Source organism: Mastacembelus armatus, chromosome 14 (genome assembly GCF_900324485.2).
Source record: "Mastacembelus armatus chromosome 14, fMasArm1.2, whole genome shotgun sequence".
Lineage (NCBI taxonomy): Eukaryota > Metazoa > Chordata > Actinopteri > Synbranchiformes > Mastacembelidae > Mastacembelus > Mastacembelus armatus.
In genome coordinates, this window is record NC_046646.1 from 11300714 (window position 1) to 11322670 (window position 21957).

At 39.5% G+C, this 21957-nt stretch overlaps 1 protein-coding gene across 1 annotated transcript; it reads left to right on the forward strand.

Moving 5' to 3' along the window:
- The first annotated feature begins 1065 nt into the window (after positions 1-1065).
- LOC113143222 (GDNF family receptor alpha-4-like) lies at positions 1066-21574 on the forward strand. Its single transcript, XM_026328727.1, has 8 exons — positions 1066-1103; positions 11181-11447; positions 11554-11646; positions 11749-12118; positions 13379-13488; positions 13876-14010; positions 15744-15880; positions 19277-21574. The coding sequence occupies exons 1-8, from the start codon at positions 1067-1069 to the stop codon at positions 19466-19468; spliced, it is 1341 nt and encodes a 446-aa protein (XP_026184512.1). The 5' UTR covers position 1066; the 3' UTR covers positions 19469-21574.
- Positions 21575-21957: the final 383 nt, after the last annotated feature.

Here is a 21957-nt window from a genome sequence, read left to right on the forward strand (position 1 = left end):
AAAGGCTGTGGGGCTGCTGCCTGGTCTCAAAGCAGAAAAGGGGGGCATATTTAATTTAACATTTAAGCGCACCTCTGCAGACACATACTGTAAAAATACCAGTGGGAAGAAGAACAAACTGTTACTTATAACCAGACTTGGGCCAATCAGATAAGCACAAATGGGAAGAGAAGACAGCCTGTCAGTGACATTACGCTCTGATCTTTCAGCATAAGAGCAAAATGTCACTGAATGTGACTCAGGGAAGGTAGAAAACACAGTGTTCTAAATGCAATTTCAAGGTCAAAACATAGAGCTCATTTAGTGAAGTACTTTGAACACAGCCTGCCTCAAACCACTGAACACAATAAAACAAGGCAGGAGTATAAGTGGATTAGTGAGTGATAAGTCTGTGCGATGGTGGCTATAGCCCCCTAAACATAACTGAGTTTTGAATGTAATCAATGACACAGGCTGCACCTTGTGTCGTCCATCATGTCGGGGCTTGAACTTGTCAGCAACAACCCAGCTGTTCTCCCACAGGAAACATTTTACCATCCCACGGGCACGTTCAAGGACCAATCACATTGCGCCTTTAACAGAGATGCGCCATGCAGTCTCCGCGCTCTGATCCCAACTCCAGCTGGACAACTGTGGAGCTGCGCCGTAGCCTGACCACACAGAAGTGCAAACTGCGACACTGCTGACACTTGGAGGCTATCTGACGGGAGTCGGGTGGTGATCAGCTGCAGGGAAACTTTTTTGTTTGTTTTTTGGTTTTTGTTTATTGGATTTGTTTGGATAAATGTTTTTAAAATCCGCCGAACGCGTTCAGTAGAGATCAGACTGGGATCAGAGAAATAAATGGGAGGGAAAAAAATCGCGAGAACTTGAGTCTCTCCAGTTGTGTGCACGGCTCAGTTTCGCCAACTTTGTGCACTAGACCGTCCGATCTGCCCCAGTCCGTACGGGCGCAGCAGCAGCAGAGGAGTAGGCTGGATGTGGCAAGAGACGGGTCACTGAGCTGCAGCGAGCCGGGTGCGAGTTCCCCCCAGTCCTCAACTCTCCAATGTCACAGGACAGGATGATGATCATTGGACTTCTGCTCAATGTCTTCTCTCATGGTAAGAAGCACATTTAATTGGCATTTTTAACCACTGGGCTTGAAGGTGTAATATACACCGCTGAGACTATAGGCTATAATCCAGTTAGTCTGTTAAATCTGGAAGTGCATGGCTCAGATTATGTTTCCCTTTTGGAAGATGTATTGTTTTCCTGTACCCAAAACTTGCATGTCTGCCAGAGAATTTCATGCACATGCCTGGTGAACAGTAACAATTAGACTACGGACTGTAACAAAGACCCGAACCCAGATGCACAAGGACGCTCAGTTTCATATCGCTGATAATAATTGAATCCATAACTATTTGTAAATTGCTGTGTGGAGAGGACAGCTGGCTCATTGTTTTTAAAGAAAATAAATGCAAGCTGGAGTTTTCACAGATAATAACACTGTCAGATTTTAGAAAAAAACTTTTGAAATTATTCTCAAAACAACATTTTAAAAAGCCCATGAGTTTATTTTACTATTCATTTTCTAAAAATAAACCTTAGATCTGACATCTAGATGACATCATGGGTTAAGGTCTGTTATTCCTGCCTTGGACATGTTCCAAAGAGAGATGTTCATCGCCCAAATATTGATTGGACTGTCCCAGATCATGGAAATATCACACATTAATTCGAAAACTGAGTAGCGCTTTCCTTTACATAAAATCTATAAATCATTGAGATTTTACGTGAAATGTGCATTAAAAGTTGATGGAGTGAGGGATTAAATATAAAAGCAGAAATTCTTAACTTCATGGCAGCTACATAACAGACCCATTTGTAGCATCAATGTTTTATGAGTCTTTGTTCTTGTGGATGATCAAAGGGACAAAAGATGAGGAAAGAATTGTCTTTGATATTTTTTTGGTACAGTAGATGAATTTAACCACAGCTCATGCCAAATTAGGTCTAATCATTAGTATCAATGATAGTGACTGTGGCTGGATAAGAACTCGCCCAGTGGAGCTGGTTGATTTGTGCTCACTGATATCGAATTGTGTCATTCTTGATTATAAGTGTTTGTCATCAGTTAAATGTGGTTGCATGAATTGTCTACAGGTCATGTATTCTGGTCCATTGTTAACACAGAGCATATGAAATAGTCTTTGTGGGAAATACAGCTACCCACTGTGCTGTTCTCTGCAGAATACATTACAGAAATACTGTTATTGTCAGGATTATTTCAGTAGTACAGCAGGTGTGCGCTTCATTGCATCCAGGAAAATTCAGATAATATCAGGTGAGGCTTTCCATTAGAGATTAGTATCATAAAATGATGAATGTTTAGTTGTGGATGTCAAACCTTTCAGCCGCCCAGCACATCATCTGGTGCGTCAGATCCACCTGTCAGGCATTTTGGTGGAATCACACCAAGAAAATTGTTTTTTTTTTTTTCAAGCGCTATTTAATCGACATCTGAGTAATTACAAATGCAAATGAGTCTGTCATGATGTTGAATTCTGCCATTATATCTAATTGCAAAACTAGATATTATAGGATTTAAATTTTGTTAATTGACATCATTAAAGTGAAATCTGTGTCTCCCTAGACTTTTAGTAGGTTTTTGACAAATGTGTCCTGGAGTTGCTTTTTCTTCACGTGGCAATTTTCCAGCCTAAACAATAGATGGTACATGTCAGTATAATGGACCTTCTGTGTTTTGGTCCATATGTGGTGCTTAACAGCCCCTCTGAACTGTATTCCATATCATGCAGAGTTATTTTTTTATCGTGTATACACTGACCTTGGACAACTCTGTGACCTCAACAATGGCAGAGAGAAGTTTTGAAGTATACAACAACCTTCCCAAAATGTATGTCACCAGTGTCACTCCACCGAGCTCAGGGCTGTAACTCACAGAAGTCACTGTTGTTGTCGTGTGTCCTTTCAGGACTGACAGCCCCAAAAGAAACCCTCTCTGTTTATAAAAGCAGTCCTACATCTACTTGATGATTTTATATTGTGCTAAAAAGAAAGCAGTAACAGCTCTGTAACCATAAGGCCAAAATGAATGAACTTGGGCTCTATAGATAAACGTCTCCATCACCAGGCTGGAGTCAGAGGTGAAAAACATGAGCAAAAATTCAAACACAATAATGCAATACTTTCAATTTTAGCCATTTGGTATGCTGTGGAGAGCAAACTTTGTCATGCTCAGCAACCTTCTCAAAATGGGGTCGCAGTTTAATAACAGATATAATCTGGTCCCAGTAGTGGGACTGTTACGGTGGAAAGGGTTAAACATAAATTTGACCCTATGTAGCAATGCCTCTGTGGATTATCGCTAAAGTCCCACTGCAACTGGTGATTGAGTGTTGCTATTTTGGTACTTCATTTAGTGGACATGATTGAGCCATAACATGGGTGTTATAAATTGATTACAGCTCATTTTCAGGCTGTGTAAAGTTACACAGGTCTTAGGTGGACTAATATCCACATGCGTGTGCTGTTCCTATTCAGAGTTGGACACTGATATACACACCGAGGGGTTTGACTGGCTTCACCTCTTTGCACGCAGGTTTATCCAACTCTTGGCCTCTGTATCTTTCCCCCAGTGTTACACTTATTTTTTTCTCTTTTTGCTGAGGCATTGTCTTTATGGACTCCCCATCTGTAATTCAGTTTCGTTTAGGACCACAGCACATAAAGATTAAATTGGCAATGTGCCCATTGAACATTACTTAGATAAAAACATAAAATACAGTTTCTGAATATGCAGTCCTTTCAGATATTTGATGTCTTACTTGAAAGAAATAGTTTTAATTAAAATCATATAGAAGGTGATTTTAGCAGGAAGACCTGGGCTTCTGAATGGCAGATGCTTTTTTCTCAACTCACTATTAAGCTTATTGAACAAACTCTGAAAGTTTCTTAAATGTTAATTTGTGTAATTCATTTGTCATTGCTTCAAATTTGTGAAGTGTGTGCTCTGCATCTTGATTGTCACTTAAACACGCTTGATGGCACCAACAAAAAGCCTCAGCTCGATGAAAAAGTGTCGACATGTGTGTCGCTGTCTGGCCAAGAAATTTTTTTTTTTTTTGGCACATCGTAATTTAGGACTGCAGTAGGCAGCAGGAGCCAGGAGCCTGAAATATTCACACAGCTCCAGACACCCTGACTGGCTGATGCGGCACCTGATGCAAGTATGCATTTTACCTGGAGTACAGAACAGAGAAATGTTGCCTGCGTGATGTGACTGCATAATTCAATGGCACAGCTCATTAAACAAAGCCTTATCTACGCACTAGACAGTTGTTAATTCAGAGCATGAAATTATGATTTTTTTTTTGTACATGCATGTAATGTCACCACTGACAAAGCATGAACACTTTTCCCATGCTTTAAAAACATCAAGACTATTTTTTTAACTGGCATAATCAAGTAATTGTAACATTTTTCTTTTTGGAATCTCTTTAGAGAACATTAACTCTGCTTTAGCTAACCACCTTAATGTGGTCCAAATTATTCCCTTTCGGGCAAACTGTTCCCGCCTCTACACTATGCCATAATAATGAGAATGTTCACACCGTGTTCAGTCACTTATTTTGTCACTGCAAGTGTGCATTCGGTCGAAGGCTGCATAGCTGTGCACATAATACCAGAGCTGGAATCTGTGGGGTGTGTGCATAAAAACTGAATAAAGGAAGTGCAACTGTGCTGCACTTTTCAAAGTCTCAGTCACACAGAGATTCAGTCTTGCACAGACTGAGGAACAAACAATGGTGTGATTTGCCTGTACATGCAAGGCAGTTTTGGATTAGCAAAACTGTCTCAGCTAGTTGTACAATTAAATGGAATTGCAGCATTTTGTGAATTGTTAGGGACAAAAAGAAATAATTAAATTCTTTGTAGTGGACTTTATACAGAAGACGTTTTTTTTATTTTTTTTTATTTCACTAGTTCCTGAGTGAAAGTGTACATGTATGTGTGTTCTTCTATTGCAGTGATGCGTCATGTTATTGCTGCCATCAGTGTGGTCATGGTGTGAGAAAGCCGCAGGAATCACTAGAGGAAAGATTTGGAATGGACACATGCAGTGAGGAGAGATTTGGGGTAATTTGGCAAAAAAATGGAGGCAGAGCATTTGAAGAGAATAATGAAATGCAGCAGGTGTGGCATAATGGAGGGCCTGAGAAGAAGGAGCTGCAAAGATGAGAACAGAAAAGGGGAATCAGTGCTATCTGAGTAGTAAGTGATATCAGAGATGAGTATAAGACCCAGCAAAATAAAGGAAAGTTTAAGAGCAACACAGGTTTTTATGGCAGTGTGGGGAAATGAGTGTTTAATATGCATGACATTTTGTTTGACGGCGGAGGTGTCTGAAAGCTGTTTTGTGCAATAAGCACCTGCTCTCTATGGTTTATGTTCATGTGTAAATCTACTGTAGACGCTTGGAAATCCACAACACCCAACACGTGTTGGTATTTGTCATCTGCCTTAAATAATGATAATCGTCACTGATAGTTCACACAGTGTGAAAACAAGTATTTATAGAAACCAAATTTATGCTGTCTCTTCTAAAAAGAGCTGCTTGAGATGCTGAGAGCAATGGCAGCATTTTTTTTCTCTTAACGAAGAGAATATATGCAAACTGTTAAGCATATGTTTAATGTTAACAGAAAGTTTCATGTAAGAAGACCCTGAGCTGATTGGGGGAAAATTCAGAGTTCAGCAGAAATGACTGTGTCAATGAGGGGTCACACATGCTTTAATTTAGAGCTGATGAACCATCTGTGTCCTCCCGGAGGAAACACCTCTGTTCACTGGTACGCAAATACAAAATAGGCCAACATGACTTTGTTCCAATATACAATCAAAACCGGGAGTGAGAAATTGAAATGCCTTTACAAACACTCTATCAGAGATCAGTGATGAATAACACAACATGATGAAGCAACCCGGTGCAGCATTTTTAATCCAGCTCTTATTGTGTGAAATAAAGGCATTATAATTTTGGAATGAGATGGGGTCAGTTGCTTGGAGAGTTTTATTTTGTGTATTTTTAGGCTTGGACCCAATCTAGTAGCTATTAATGTTTACAAAGACCCCTCTTTCATTAGCCATCTGCTCTGGGAAGTTTTAATAAATATATATATTTAATGTACTAACTTAAATCAAAATTGAAACAGGCATTTTGGCAGGAAAATCATTATTATTTTTTAAAAATGTGTTCCATTGTTCTGTCTCACATTTGCCGGCATGGTCATATTGAGTATTTTTGAATATTTAGCTTATGAGAAAGGGCATGTAAATGTAGTAACAACAACCCTTTGGAATCGCCTGCTTTTATTTATAACTTTCTTAAAATATGGTCAGATAACTATCTAAGTTACAATTATGAACAAACTCAAATTGAACTAATAACACACGCGCATTGTAATGCTGACTACATCATCCAGGGATTCACAGTAAAAAAAGTTTGTGACATGAGCTAAACCTAACTGGAGTCAGGTGTTGACAAACCTGGAGTCCAGTTGATGAAACATAGAAGACCTACTCTGACACTCTGAAAAAACACTTCAATATTTTGGGTTTGTAATTCACAAGCAGCATCTGCTTACAAAAAACAGATTTTGGAAGACTTATGAACAATTTGCATAAAGATGATAAAGGTTAGAAAGCATTTTTAAAAAGTTTAGATCTTTATCAGTCCAATACAAAATGTCTATAAATGGTGATGATTTAGTGCTGTGACTACTGACTGTAGTGTGGGCTGTACTGACCCAGGTCAGATGCCTTCAGGCACAAAAGGCCAAACACTTAATTATGTGTTTTTTAAAAAAAAAAAAAAAAAAAAAAACAGATATAACAGAGATAACAGCTAAAATTAAAAGAAAAGGTTGTTCATGAGTCTACCTTAACAAAATATTGGTGCATGGTTACATGAGGCATGGTATCCACGGCAGGACACCACAGATGAAGCTGCCGCTCTCCAAAAACAGGCATGACACAAATCCTTTGTGAATGTTGTGCAAGTCTGAACTGCTGCTACAGGAAACACTTGTCTGATGTTATTGCTCCCTGACAAGGTTTGACTGGCTATTAAATCCAATGGTTCACTTACTTTTCCTACTACCATGTAAATGTTTAATGGGTGTGTTGAAATGAAGACACCAAAGAATATAACTGTTCTTGTGTTATCACCTAATGCATACACTTGGACCAGCCAGAAGAAGATTATATACAGAGGTGCTTAAATATGTTGATTATCAAGGCTTAGTTCTGTTCTGAAAATACTGTGTCTCATATGCTTATGAAGTCAAACATATTGTGAAATAATGTGCAACTAATGAACTGGACAAGTTAGGACAAGTTAAAAGTTTGACATGTATTGTCATTCCAGAAATTGAATTTAGGGCTGCAACTAAAGGATTGTTTTCATTACCAATTAAGCTGCAGCTCATTTCTTTTTATCAGTGACTTAATTGCTTGGTCTATAAATATCAGAAAACAGTGTAAAATACCCATCACAATTTCCCAAAGCCAATTTAGCCTGTCTTGTTTGATTAAAATGTGACCTGAATCCAAAAATGTTTAATTTTCTAGTACAGATGAAAAAACCATAGAGTGAACGAAAGAATTCAATTTATCTCAAAATGCTTTATTTGATTAATCAATTATCAAAATAGTTGCTGAGTAGTTTTCTTTCTAATTGAGTTTTTGACTAAAAAGAATTGAGGGAATACAGTAACATGCCACCACACTGCAGTTAAGAAAACAGCAGGCATTAGTGTGCATCTAAATTCACTAATTCATATGCACTCCAGTAAGGAGTCCCATTCGTTTGATTGCAGGTGAGGTGAATGAGTGCAAGTAGTAACAACTAGTGGCCGTGGCACTTGTGCTGCCTCTTGACGCCTTGCTGCTTTTTCCTCCTCGAGCCTGTGACTTCCTTCCAAAAAGTCCCTTCTGTCACGATCCCTGAGCACATTTCAGATCAGAGTCCCACTCTCCTGCCACGGTTTCCTCTCAAGTCAAATTACTGCCCAACAATCTGGATGCTCCGCTACCCAACCCACGCGCTTGAAAGGGCGGAAGAGAAATTTGACAAACCAGCTCGCTCTCTGTGAATGTTGGTGTGTGGTTTGCCATTTATGTCATCAAACTTCATCAGCTTTGCCTCACAAATTCTATTAATCACCCCAGTGAAAAATCAATAGAGTGTATTATGGCTCATATCACAGTAATTCATCTCCCATTCGCTTTTCTGTGCTTTCTTTTTTTCTTTTTTTTTTTTCTTTAAGCACACACTCCATGCTCAGACCAACAGCTCCCCTAACCCAACAATGTGTTGCATCTCATTTTATTGCATAAAATGAGTTTGGTGCTTATTTATCTTCATGACATTAAATAATGCTCAGGTTGTTATACTGTATATGTCTACAGGACAAGATTTAACAGAACTGCTATGTACTTTGTATACATTTTTGTTATCAGTGCTTATGTGTAGGTGTGTATGTGTGTGAATACACACAAAAAAAGGCTAAAATTGCTGATAGTCCATTGTTATCAACAGGAAGCCAGAGGGAGCAAACACGGAGAGAATAACGAATAAGGTGTGCACTGCTCAAACAGGAGATTAAATGATTTCTGTTTAAATTGCAGCTAAACACAGTGGGATTGAATACTTTAGTGTAATTATCAAAGTATCATGATACAAAGACAGGTAATCATCACCTTTGTATCCCCGGTGGAACCGTGACTCCTCGATGTGCATGTGTGTGTGTTTTCCCACCTCTCCCTGCGGAGTCACAGCAGTAGCATTAGCTGGTTTTCTGTAGTGACGATGAGACACAGCCGCTGTTTATGATAAGTCTTATGCCAGAGTCAGACTGGACCACATGTGGGGCATGAGATTGCAAAACATGCAGCAGCAGAACTGGATTACAGCTGTGCTTTGTGCAGCCAGTCAGCAGGAGCTTAATTGAAGTGTGTGACCGATTTAACAGTGTGCTGTATGTGTGTTTGCATATGAGCCTGTGCGATATATGTGTCAATGAAGTATAAACATTTGTGAGGATAAAACAGGTATAGATATTTGTTCAAGTTCAACCATCAACATTTACGCCTTTTATTTCTGGTTGCACAGCACATTTTAAAAATGTCTGTAGGCCTGTTTCTTTTTGCAATAGGAAAAGTGACAGGAAATAGCAAATTAATGAGATAAAGTGAAAAAAGTGTGTGCGTATTGCCTTCCCAAGCTATTGACTTTCACAATCTGAAATCACTGTGCAGAGAGTGTAATTTGTGAGGACAATTTTATGTCATCTTTGAGGAAATTAATTTCCTGAAATGCTCCGTCAGTGTGGGTTTTCTTCTTCTTTTTTTTTTTTTTGAACTTTTATTTTTTTCTCTCGTCTCCCTCGGTCTGCTTCCAGCATCCCAGCATTGTGTGTTTCATGCAGGAAGAATCAATATTATAAAAATGATGTACAATTTCCCACTTTCAGTCATTTTTCCCAAAACTCCACCAGTCAAAACACGCTAATTGCTTTGTCCCTATTGATGATATTTTTCCACTAAATAATATTAGAGGACACATGGTTGGTGATATGCAACATGACGTAGCGTAATGAAGATATTTGAATACATAAGCTTCATCTTATTCTCTTATGTCCTCAAGCAGCCTGTTTTATGGCTGCAACATATGCCAATGAATTACATAAAATGTTTGCCTCAGACTATTTGTCTGAGAGGACCGAGTGTCTGAATGCGATATCCAGATTGAGTCTGTCTGAAAGCAAAATTGGAAGTAAAAGTATTGGTTGTTTTGGTTGGGGAAAAAAAAAAAAACACGAACTGTGCTGAATAAATTGGTTTTGTCTCTAGCATTACATGTGGAGACAGAGTGACATCGTTGAAAAGCTTGTTCCAAGCGGAAGGGACCCTGCTGCAAAAGGTTTTGCCCCCAGCTGCGTCCTTCTATAATAATAGGTGCAGTGCTTTTGTACAAGATGTCCATGAAAACACACTGTAGATTCGTAATGGGACTCACAAGCAGCACACCAGTGGTTTTATATCTTTTATCTATCTTTTCTTTTTATCTTCTTTTCCTGTATATTTAGCATCATATTTGCCTACATTTTTACTGTATATTGACTATGCATTGCATGTTTGCAATAGTTTGAATATACACTTGTATGGCAGAAAAGGGTAACTTCATGCTAATTAAGGTAATCTGCCTGTTAGTACTGTCACACAGGAAGAGATTATTTTGGAAATTCTCTCTTGTTGGTTGTTCAAGTATTTGCAGGAAGCTCTAAGTGGAATCTAAAACTTGCAAACTGGCTTTTGAACAGCATCCTTTTTGATGCAGGAAACAACCGAATTCACTTTTCATGAGATTTCTGTTTGGTCATCTTTTAGGCATTAATTTCTTCCTAAGTTATGAATGCAGTGAGCAGCTGACTCTCAAATCTTGGAAGCACTTGAACAGACCAGTAAGGAGAGTTTTCATGTCACATTAGCATATGAGATTATACAGTAACAAGAAAAAAAGAGGTGCAGTAAGGAAGATAGGCTGCAGCCTGGCAGCCAGGTTCGTAACTTGACAGGAATAAGCTGTCGATTCATAAAATTTCTTTAAATGTGTGATAGTGTGTGTTGAGCTCGCTGATCCAGGAGCATTGTGTTGTGTGCTAGGAGAGATGAGGACACATGGTACCTGGCTCGATGCAGTACCACAATGTGAGGTGACTGGCAGCTGGAATGTTTCCAAAAATTCTCCCCAGGACAAAAGCTGAGACGCTTTGCTGAAAAAGGGTACATTTGTAAAAAGGCAGCGCTCTGCTGTACGACTGTGAACATAAAACATTAGCAGAGCAGTCAGCTAACAGTCCCAGTGAGAAGATGGTGTCATAATTATGAATTTAATGAAACATATAGTGTGAAACATTTGTGTTATATAGTCTTTCCTTTTGGATATAAAGGGGGGGTAATTGCAGCCAATTTAGCTTAAAGATGAATATTCTATGGTGGTGCTGAAAACAAAGCTGTTTTGTGTAAAACAGCATTGAATCTATGAATCTATTGATGGCAATGTTGGCAAGAAATAGCTTTGTTCACTGACAATATAACCGATTCTACAGGTAGTGTGCCAGCGTCTGCATCTTTAGACTGTCTGATGGCAGAGCAGGGCTGCATCCAGGAGCAGTCCTGCATGGTCCTCTATCGACTGCTGGAGTACTGTGCAGCTGAGGAGGCGGTGTCGCCCCTCAGTCCAGATGCCCGTTTGGAGTGTCTGGACGCCCAGAACTCATTGCAGCATTACCGCCCCCTTCAAGTTTGCAAGTGTCAGCGTGGCTCTCGCCGGGAGGAACACTGCCTCAGGGTCTACTGGACTGTGAGATTTGCAGGTGGGATTTAAGCACTGGCATCGCAACTAAGTGGGCGTGGGGGCATTCTGAATTCTCAGCTGTATATGCCCTGAGATAATACTCTTGACTGTGCTTGCTCTTTTAGCATATGATGAGTATGAAGTGTCTCCGTATGAGGAACTGGAGTTAAATCTGGTGAGGAATATTGAGATGTCACGTATGGCTTCCATCATGGCAGGTAGAGTTTTGCTTTTGTTTAGGTCGGCACCAAAATAAAATATATGTCATGATTTTTATTTCGAAACATAAATGTAACTGTCTTTCTTCTCTAATCTCCCAGCTTCTTCTCTTTCTGTTGATGGCCAAAACCAGTGTCTGAAGGCAGCTCAGGACTGCGGCCTGTATGAGAAATGTGGCTCCCTGCGGTCAGAATATGTGGTAGCCTGTACCAAGCGAGCAACGGCCTCTGACAACAGCTGTAACCGCCAGAAATGCCACAAAGCTTTGCGGCGCTTCCTGGAGCGCGTGCCAGAGGAATACAGCTTCGCTCTGCTCTTCTGTCCCTGCTCTGACACTCTGTGTGGGGAGCGGCGGAGGAAGACTATCGTTCCGTCGTGTTCCTATGAAGAGAATGTGAAAGGGGAGGAAAGAGTGGGCAAGCCCAATTGCCTCAGCCTGCGTAACTACTGCTCCAGAGATGAGCTGTGTAGGTAAGACGGCTGTTTGAGTAAAACGCAACAGTAACACAGGTGTTTCAGTTTGATACAAGGTGGAAGAAATGTAAAATTAACTGTACACATTGCCACAGCTTAACTTATCAGAACATGTGTCACTAATACTTCAAAGCCAACCCCAAAAAGTGACTCAGCTAATGAATTAATTGACTAATATTGCACAATCTGTAGTGCATGAAGGGTGGAAGGTGGCCAATCCACGATAGAGACATCTGGTTTTGTATAATCACTTCATCTACTTGTTGTTTAGCTTAAAGATCGAAATATCAAAAAACTATGGCATTCGGTTTTTATTATGAATCTTTTTTTCACTGATATATCAGAACTAAAGCAGGAGTTTTTTGGGGCCACAGCAATCTGAGGTAAGTGGCACAAAATTTGAAGCTTTACCTCTGCTCCCCAGTATGATGACACTGGCTTTAGTGAGACTAGTTTTTAGTCTTCTTGTTTTTCTTCTGTGTATTGGACTGTGTGCAAATGTTACAGAGATAAGAAAAGAAAAAAAATACTTGAGAGTTCTGGAGCGGAGGAGTTCATACAAAATCTTCACTCTGCATTATTAGTAACAGATTGAAAATAAAAAAACAGATGAGGACTAGCTACAGCTGATAGGAGCTTCTGCTACACACACACACGGCACATCATGTGTTTCTACTGGAGAGTGTAGGAACAGCACAGAAACACTCACCAACTTTTTATATTATCTTCAGTTTTAGCTCACGATGGACAGGCTTATATATTTGCTTTTTGGTTACTGATGAAATATCAAAGCGATTCAGCTACTAAAAACAAGACGTTTCTGCTGTGCATCTTTTGAGCGTTTAGCTTTTAAATCTCTGAGATTAGCTGTTAACCCTGAGGATATGAATCATCCTCAGTACCAGTGATTTTAAACTTGCTATATATATAATTATAAGAGGACAATCCAATAATATTAGTAGCCTTGACTTTTAGTGTAAATAAAAACTTTCAAATGTTTTCCAAAGAGGAGTGGGCAGTGGCGCTATGCTAGATATTTTACTGAGGCTCTTACACATGGTTTTGACGCGAGTGCAGATTTCTCTGTTTTGGGTTTTGCGCTCCTACAGAACAATATGTTGTGGTTTGTGTTGACCCAAATCCCCAAATGAAATTGTCAAAATACTTTAAAATGCACACTCTGTTGCTCTGCGCCGACACATGAAAAACCGTTGTCTCATTTGTGTCTTCGTGTTTGTGTTCGTGTGTGTGTTTCAGATCACGGTTTGCTGATTTCCAACACAACTGCCAGCCCTCCCCTCTGTCCGCCTCTGGCTGTATGCGAGAGAGCAGAGCCATGTGCCTGAAGGCATATGCTGGGCTCATAGGTGAGATGGAGGGAATGAAAATAAAATAGTAGAAGAGGTTGAACGAGGGACGTCAACAGAGAGCTATTTAAATGACTCATTATTGGAAATCATCAGTACTGTAGGTGTGTGATGCACAGTCATCAGTTAAAAAAAAGTAAAAATTGTATTTCCTGGACAAAATGCTTCCTATAATATTAATTTCTTCTGTTCCCCACACTATATTTATTAAAAAGTAATTGTGTGTACCTCCAATTATCAATATTGCTAGCTGGAAAACTGATGACATTGGATCCCACGGGCAACTGATATTGTTGTAGACTGAGTCTTACTTGTCTTAAGGGTGTGTGCTAAAAATTAAAGTCTTCTGCACTTGTGATATAACTTTTACCTTCTCTCTGTAACCAGGTACCATCATGACTCCCAACTACGTGAGCAACAGCAGCACTGAAGTGTCCCTGTGGTGCACGTGTGATGGCAGCGGGAACGAATGGCAGGGCTGTCAGCGCATCCTGCATATATTCAGCAGCAACATTTGTCTGCGTAAGTAAAGTCTCATGAGATTAAGCTGCCAGTAATAATACACCTTCAGGGGTGGATGTCCATGGCGAGTCTCAAAGACTTGTGAAATGAAATGTTTGAAACAGATGCAGTACTAGTAATAGCAATAACAGCTCAAAGGTCCATTACAATAAGATTTAAAGCTCCTAGAGTTTCCTGCATGATACAGAAAACCAGGAAATTGCAAACAGTGACATTACTTTCGTTGCAATTGCATGTGCAGTGTCTTGAATTGAAGCTGTATGTGATAATGCAGACACATGGTGGTGTTTTAGGCTAAAATCCTTAATTTTATGGATGTGCTTGTTGCTCTCTGGTCTGCAGTGAAATTAGTCCAAATATACCTTCTAATTAAGTTATGAAGTTGTCAACATAAACCTGATCAACATTTCCCAGTCGAGAATCGGATAACTGTATAAAGAATGTCTCTATCTGCTGTAATAAGGTTCAGATATTAATATGTCAATTAAAAATAAATACACAAGCAATTTATTATCATCACACTTGGTGGTATGATGAGCAGAGAAATGAAGATTTGATTATTTTTGCAACTCACTCTCAGTGGTTTTGAGAGACGGTAACCCTCAGACACTCTGCTCAGTTTGATTTTAAATAACTCATCTACCATAGCTGACAATGTTTCCTGTCAAGATAATGACAGGGGACATGTCGCCTTTTAGCTGTCATATCTAAGTATAATTTAAACTGATCCTGAGACGCTGCTCTAACTGAGCATTTTATAATGTGCATTAATGCAGAATTCAAATGAGGTGGGTCATAATTGATGATTGAGAGGGCAAACCACTGAACCATAATGTTTTCCTATCAATAAATGAATGGCAAGGGACATTTCTCCCTGCTGTGTGGCTGGCTGCCAGACGTGAATGGGATTTCCAAGTTCTGTGGAGTCAATGAATCCTTTCACCAAAGCTGATAAACATAGAGAGGCTTCTTGTTGAATTGTTGCCAAACCAGCAGAGGTGGAAAGAGCACCAAAAAAATCCTACTCAAGAGGTATAAAAGTCTTAAGTTACTATAATATGTATTTGCAGTCATATACAGCTAAAATTTTAAAACACAAAAATATTAGGGATCAGATGCCAGATAGGTTTATTTAACTGAAACTAGAAATTGTGTATGTGTCTCTTAGCTCATTTTACTCAGTTGTATGTTCCTGTCATCGAAAACATATAGGGTACAAATTAAAGGTAAAATTAATTATGACTCCAGGATTTAGTGAAAACTACGACAATAGACATGTAATAATAAAAACGATTGAATAGGGGGATGGTAATTTCATTTTGTTTGGAAGGTAATTGGTTATAAATTAAATTGAAATTTTGACCTGATAATAAAACAGTGAAAAGTTAAGCAATCGCCTAAGTTGATGAGTTGTGTTTATCAAAATCACTGGGATATTCTGGCAGTCAATATATTTAATGCAGATCAGTCTAACACCTATTGAGGTACAGTATTTGGACCAAAGTGGTGGAACAACCAGGAGTCTACATTCGTAATAAATACAAGTAATTTTCTAAGTAACATTATGCTTACTGAAAGCTCATCAGTGCGGCTGTTTCCCAATCATGTGCAGTATTTACAGAGTTGGAAGGTCTGACTTTACTTATAAAAGTCACTGGTAACATTTTGGTAATGCTTCAAAGATGAATAATGATGTGAACCTAATGAATATGGCCCCTGCTGATTCTCTTCAGGCAATGCCATCAGCTCCATGGGAATCTCTGCACCACCTCCTGTGGAAAACACTCCTGTGCCAGCTTCTCAGCCCTCCCCACACGTCTACCAGGAGAGGGTCCACGTCAGCGGTAACACTCTTCCTGAATTCAACAGCGTAAGCGCGCTCTGCTTCCTCGCTCTCTCACCATATGCTAGAGTTAGACACTTGGAACAAGCTGAATTGAAGATGTGTTTGACTGCGTATCAGGTGGTAACACCTAAATATCACAGGGACTGTAGCAGGAGTTGAGCCCAGCAGCTCCTTGTGTGTTTTTCTCTGCCTGCCTCTGCTACCCCTACCTCTCATTGTGGCTGAGGATTAGTAGTGTTTGCAGCATTAGGCTCAACCTTTACTGTTAATATTCATGTATGCACACACATCTGCTCCATATTCCCCATTTTCTCACCATTTTAATCCTGCTTATTTTTGCATTTTCTCTCCCTCCCGTGCCATCCCAGAGTCACTTGAAGCACAGAAATCTTGACGCTGTTCGGCTACACTCTTGACTCTCAGCTTATTTAAAGATGATACATAAGAGTTCCCCAGTTACTGTGTGGCGTTAAAAGGTTCAAATGAAGCATTTCTATGGCAGCAATAATGTAAATGTCTTCAGTAATGAAACTAAGTTTTCTATAATATTAAGCTTTAAATCTAATTTTAGTAAAATCTCAAACTCAACTGCCCGTGCAAAATTTAAAATGGATGCTGAAAATGGATTGCTGCATTAGAAACATAAAGAAGCAAGAACAAGTGTTCTCCTCCAGTTTTGATGCCAGTGATGTGTCAAGGCCTCTTTGAATAGGCTTTAGAAAGTTAAACTCAGACTCAAACAAAGATCAGAGATAAAGACGCAGCCTCTTTCCTGACAGTACGCCGTCACAGCATCCTCTGTTTCTGTGTTTGGGCTTCACTATGTTGAGGTTTATTTCAAAGCAGTTGTGGGAAGAACATGTGGAATATAAAACCCTGAGTGGTAAACTGTGATAGTGTGTATACCAGAGAAAGAAAGAAAGAAAGAAACACTACTAAGAACAAAATAGTTTGGATTTTGGATTATTAACTGTTTCCAAATTCATACAACTAAACTTAGACCAATCAACTGAATGTTAAAGGAAAAGAGCAAGTTAGTACTAGAGTAAGTAGAAACTGGAAAATAAGATTTACAGTGGTGACCTAACCTGCCAGCATGTTTATTGGCTGACCACTATTGGCTGTATCAGCTATTAAAATGTGTTTTTATATCTACAACATTGTCTTTTTACTATAGTGTTGTGCTGTTAGTGTTTCCTCTTTATTACACATTTATATACACCAAACGAGGGGTCACCAACTCTGGTCCTCCTGCTCTATCTACTGCTCTATCTACTGATCTCCTGCTTATTTTCCAACTATCCCTGCACTTTCAGTTTCTAATTCGATGAACAGTGGAAAGGGCAGGGATAGTTGGAAAACAAGGTTGGAAAGCAGGGTATTAGATCTCCAGGACCAGGGTTGGTGACCCCTTGTCTAGACAGTGGGAAGCACTTTCCACACAGAAGAATTTAAGGAAAACGTTTCTCATAGTGCAAATGTAATACAGACATTGAAGGTAACTGAAGAGATTCTTAAATGTGGATTTTAACAATAACAGTAATGCATAATAATGCATACATAACATGCTGTGTATACATTCATTAACTACAAAATATTTTACAGGACATGCTCAGTGCTTTGGGATCACACTCTGCAGGGATGCAGTACATGATGTAATACAACAGGTGGACAAGCAAGCATTTGTATTCATGTTGACAGCTGTTTCAGGCTCACAGTGGAGCTCAGCGAGTGTGTTTACCCATTTATAAACCATATAGTCTCCCACTGCAGTTTTACTCTCCACAGCTAACTTGATGTCAGAGCAGCTCCTCTGTTTTAAAGGGCTTTTGCTGAGGAAGGATTGGTCATCACCTGGTAATGGTTGTAAGTCGCATAGCAAAGGTCACTCTTGTTTTTGGTGCACTGTGGAATTGTCTTTACTAGCTGTGTTTGTGTTTGTATTTCTGTAAGCAGCCAAGTGCAGACATTTATTGTGGTGGACAGACTGGCTTTAAGCCAAGTAACTATTGAATAGAAACCTACACCTGGGATGTCTTCCAGTGTATAGTAAATGTTTTTTTTAGCAACAACGATACAGGTTTGGTCTATAGAAACAGGCTTATTGTATGATACATAGAAGTTCTAGGGGATGCAGACATTGGGGCGGGGGGGGGACAACACCCCCGTATCTGTGTCTGTCTAAAGTCATAATAACCAAATTTAAAAAGAAACTGGCCTGCACTTGCCATGTTCATGACACTAATTCTATTTGCTGCGGTTTACAGTCATGTGTGGCAAGGCACGAATGGATTGTGCTCATTACTGACGGAGGGCAGCAGTATGCCTTTGCTGTCTATTCTTATTCACCAAAAGAATAAGAAAAAAGTAAACACACTGCTTGTCAGAAATTTATGTTAATGCACTAAAATAAAATAAATAAATATATAAACATAACCCGTGCTTGCATGGGTTTTCTCCAGGTACTCTGGTTTCCTCCCACAGTCCAAAAACATGTATGTCAGGTTGATTGGTGACTCTAAATTGCCCATAGGAGTAAGTGTGAGTGTGTGAGGTTGTTTGTCTCTATGTGGCCCTGTGATGGACTGGTGACCTGTCCAGGGTGTACCCCTGCCTTTCACCCAAAGAGAGCTGGGATAGACTCCAGCTGATCCCTGGGACCCTAAAATAGGAATAAGTGGGTATAGATGATGGATGGATGGATGAATCAACGAATGATCACAAGTCCCAAACATCAAGTCTGAGTCAAATCTCAAGTCTTTTGAGGATGAGTCTCAAGTCAAGTCTCAAGTTACGGTGTGTGCAACTTAAATGTGTAAATGTTTGTGTGCCTGTATGTGCCTGTATGTGTTGACCCTGTTATGTTGTCAGCCTCTATCCCACCTATTGCTCCTCTACAGTGTAAACAATGTAAATAAAAGATGAGATAGTGTTCATAATTACTACTTAAAGTCACTGTCAAATTAAGCAGAAATGTCAATAAAATCCAAAACAGATGAACTTTTAGTGCGTTATTGTTGCTGTTTACATCTTTAGAATAATCCTGAGGTTTTGGAGAGTGCAATGATCATTTTTGAACATATGCTTCATTTTTTCAATACAGAAAATCCAGATGGAACAACATAATCCCCAATAAACTTTCCAAAGTTACCAGTTGCTAAATCAACACTTTTCTGATATAGTATGAAAATATAACTCTATAAACTCTTTTGCAGTGCTGTTGTTATGTGAAACACTGGTCCAAAGTCCTATTCTAACTCTAAACTCTAAACAACCTCTTGGTTGTTTTGGGTGCAGCTTTAGGATGTTTTCATGTACAGTATATTTGAAACTCTCTGTTGATGTCGACTTTCTCTTCCTGCTCTCCATGCTTCACAACTTCTGTTAATTGGTCGAATCACTCTTTCCCCGCTTTTACAGATGGAGGGCAGCGAGGAAGAGGAGCAGAAAGAGGAAGAAAGTGAGGAATTCAATGTCATCCCTCCGTATTCTGAGAAGGACTCTAACACCGACTCAGGAGATAGAGGGAGTCAGCAGGGAGCAGCTAGCCAGACGCTACCTATGTTACCATTACTGCTGCTGCCTACATTCATCCTGGACTGGGAGTGTTGAAGCTACTAAAGCCTCTGTCTCATCCGCCGCTTATAGTTTACACTCGCCGCCACTTTCAAATCCATCATGGCCCTCAGAAGGAACCACAGATGATAGCTGTGACGGGAAAGATATGGAAATCCTCCTTAACATTTCTTTTTTTTTTTCATCTTTTTAAAAAAAAATACCCCAACTTTATTTGATGCTTTTGTTTCTCCTCATCGCCTCTTCAAGGGTTAAAAGATATCAGTAGTCCTGCAGTGTCTACCATGTCTTTGCTCCAGTCCTCTGTAAAAGGAAGGGTATAACGTGAGCAGATATATGAGTGCATGGGTGAATTGAGAAGTGCTGTCTGGGCAAATAGAACCCGCTTCACACTCAAAGTACATCCCCTCTTTTAACAAAAAGCACATCGCCCAAGGCCACATCCACTATACGTGCTCCCAAAAAGCATAACCAGTCTACTCCACTGCAACCAGGGCTGAGCATGGCTTTTGATTTCTATTTCATGACTCATGTCACATCCGTTTCTCTGTTGCCCCTACAGCTCTTCCTCATCCTTCATATTGTGGTTGAGTAAGATAATCCACTTTATAACAAGCTAATATGAAACAGCACCAGACTCAAACATGCTTTGTGCTCTAAAAAACATGTTTTAAAATCTTTTCATTTAAAAAAAAAAAAAGTGTAGAGACACAGACTAATTTGTTGTCACATCATGTGTGAGATTTGATGCTTTTTCTACGTTTGGTTCTTCTCACTTTGTGTCTCCAAAAACAGAGTGCAACTCTGCTCTGCTTCTTTTGTTAACACTTCATTTAGTATCATTCCCACGAGCGTGAATGACTGAGAATTCAACCATGGACAAAAGTAATGAGATCAAATTCTATTGTTAAAATGACAAACAGAGAAAAGCAACTACAACACAATTCAAATCGCTCAGCATGCGGGGTAAGTCTGGAGTAAGGCTCAGGGGAGGAAATAGCCAATTTACTGCTGTCATACCCTCTCACTTTTTTCCTCAGGAGATGTGGTTTTAGTGCTCCTTCCCCATCATGTGCTTTAGATGTTGTGAGAGCACGATGCAGAGATAGAGACGGACACAGGAGGCTGCAAAGCCTGCTGGCTGCTTTAATCATTGAGCAGCACATTGAGCCATTCTCTCTGCCTGAAATATCTTTTGCTGATGTTAATGATTTTTTCTCTTATGGCTCATTTTCTTGTGAAATTACGCAGCTGCAGGGATGTAGGTAAAGAGAAGTGTAGTGAGGTTTTTTAAGAGAGATACACTTGTCTAATTTGAAGATGAGTCTGCTGGAAATGGCCTGTCTGAACTCTGTGATAAAATGTTCTTATATACCTTCATTTTTTTTAAAAAACAATTGTGTGTAATGTAGTAGTTACAGTAATTGGTGACTTCGGGCAGCAGTCCACTGACTGAACTCACTGTTTAAAAACAAATCTGTGCTGAACGTTTCCAAAAACATATTAGAAAATTAAAATAACTTGTTTACTGTATCTTTCAAAGGACCACGGCTGCACATACTCATCAAATCCCACAGTAAAACCACAGCCTGAGTGGTTTTATGTCTGGTAGTGCATCTAAATCATTATTATATGACTGAATATCACCCGAGGACGGAGTATGGCCCACTAGTTTTTTGACCCAGCTACTTGACTTGTTTACTCAATGGATTATTGACAGAAAGACTGAACTTTTGATAGTATACACAGTATAAAGGCAGAAATGCAGTACACGCAATGCAAAGTGTATTAGCTCTGGTTTTGCAAATGCAGGTCCATCAATACTTCAGACTTGGGTTTTGAAGTCAGTGTTGGATTTGGTCTTGTTACCTACTTCAGGGCGAAGTGACATCATGCAGCTTTGCGAACACATGGCTGTAGAGAGTTTGGTTACATGGAGTTTAAGATGCGGGTGAGGACAAGGTCAGTTAATGGAAGCAAAGTGTGAATATTGGAATATTGGAAATAAAAAGTTTGGTTTTTTGAGATGTATGCACTGGAGCCAGACCACTGAAGAGATGTTTTGATGATAAACATGCTACAGAAACATTACGCATCTCACTGTCGCAGTACCATTGATGCTGCTAATTCAGATCTCTCAGCTGCAGTGAGTCATAAAGCATCAAATAAGCAGCATCCAGTGACAATAACTGTCAATAACTACATCCAGTGCTCTTTGGCCTTAAAGACTGAATGTGACTTTACATGTATTTTCACATTTCAATAGGTTTGTTTATATTTGTAAACTATGTAAAGTAAACGTGCCCATCAAACATGGCTTGATTTCTTTTGATAAGATGTTTCAGAGAAAAAAAAAAACTGTGTACTCTGCGTCCAGGACTGAAACTCTTAAGACTACATGTGAATATTCACTGACTCGTTCAGTTTTTAGATTGTATCCTGAAAATCCTGTTGAGCGTCTATGTACAGTTATTATGTGTTTCACAGACGAAGCTTGTTCTGAAGACATACCAAACACTGTAATG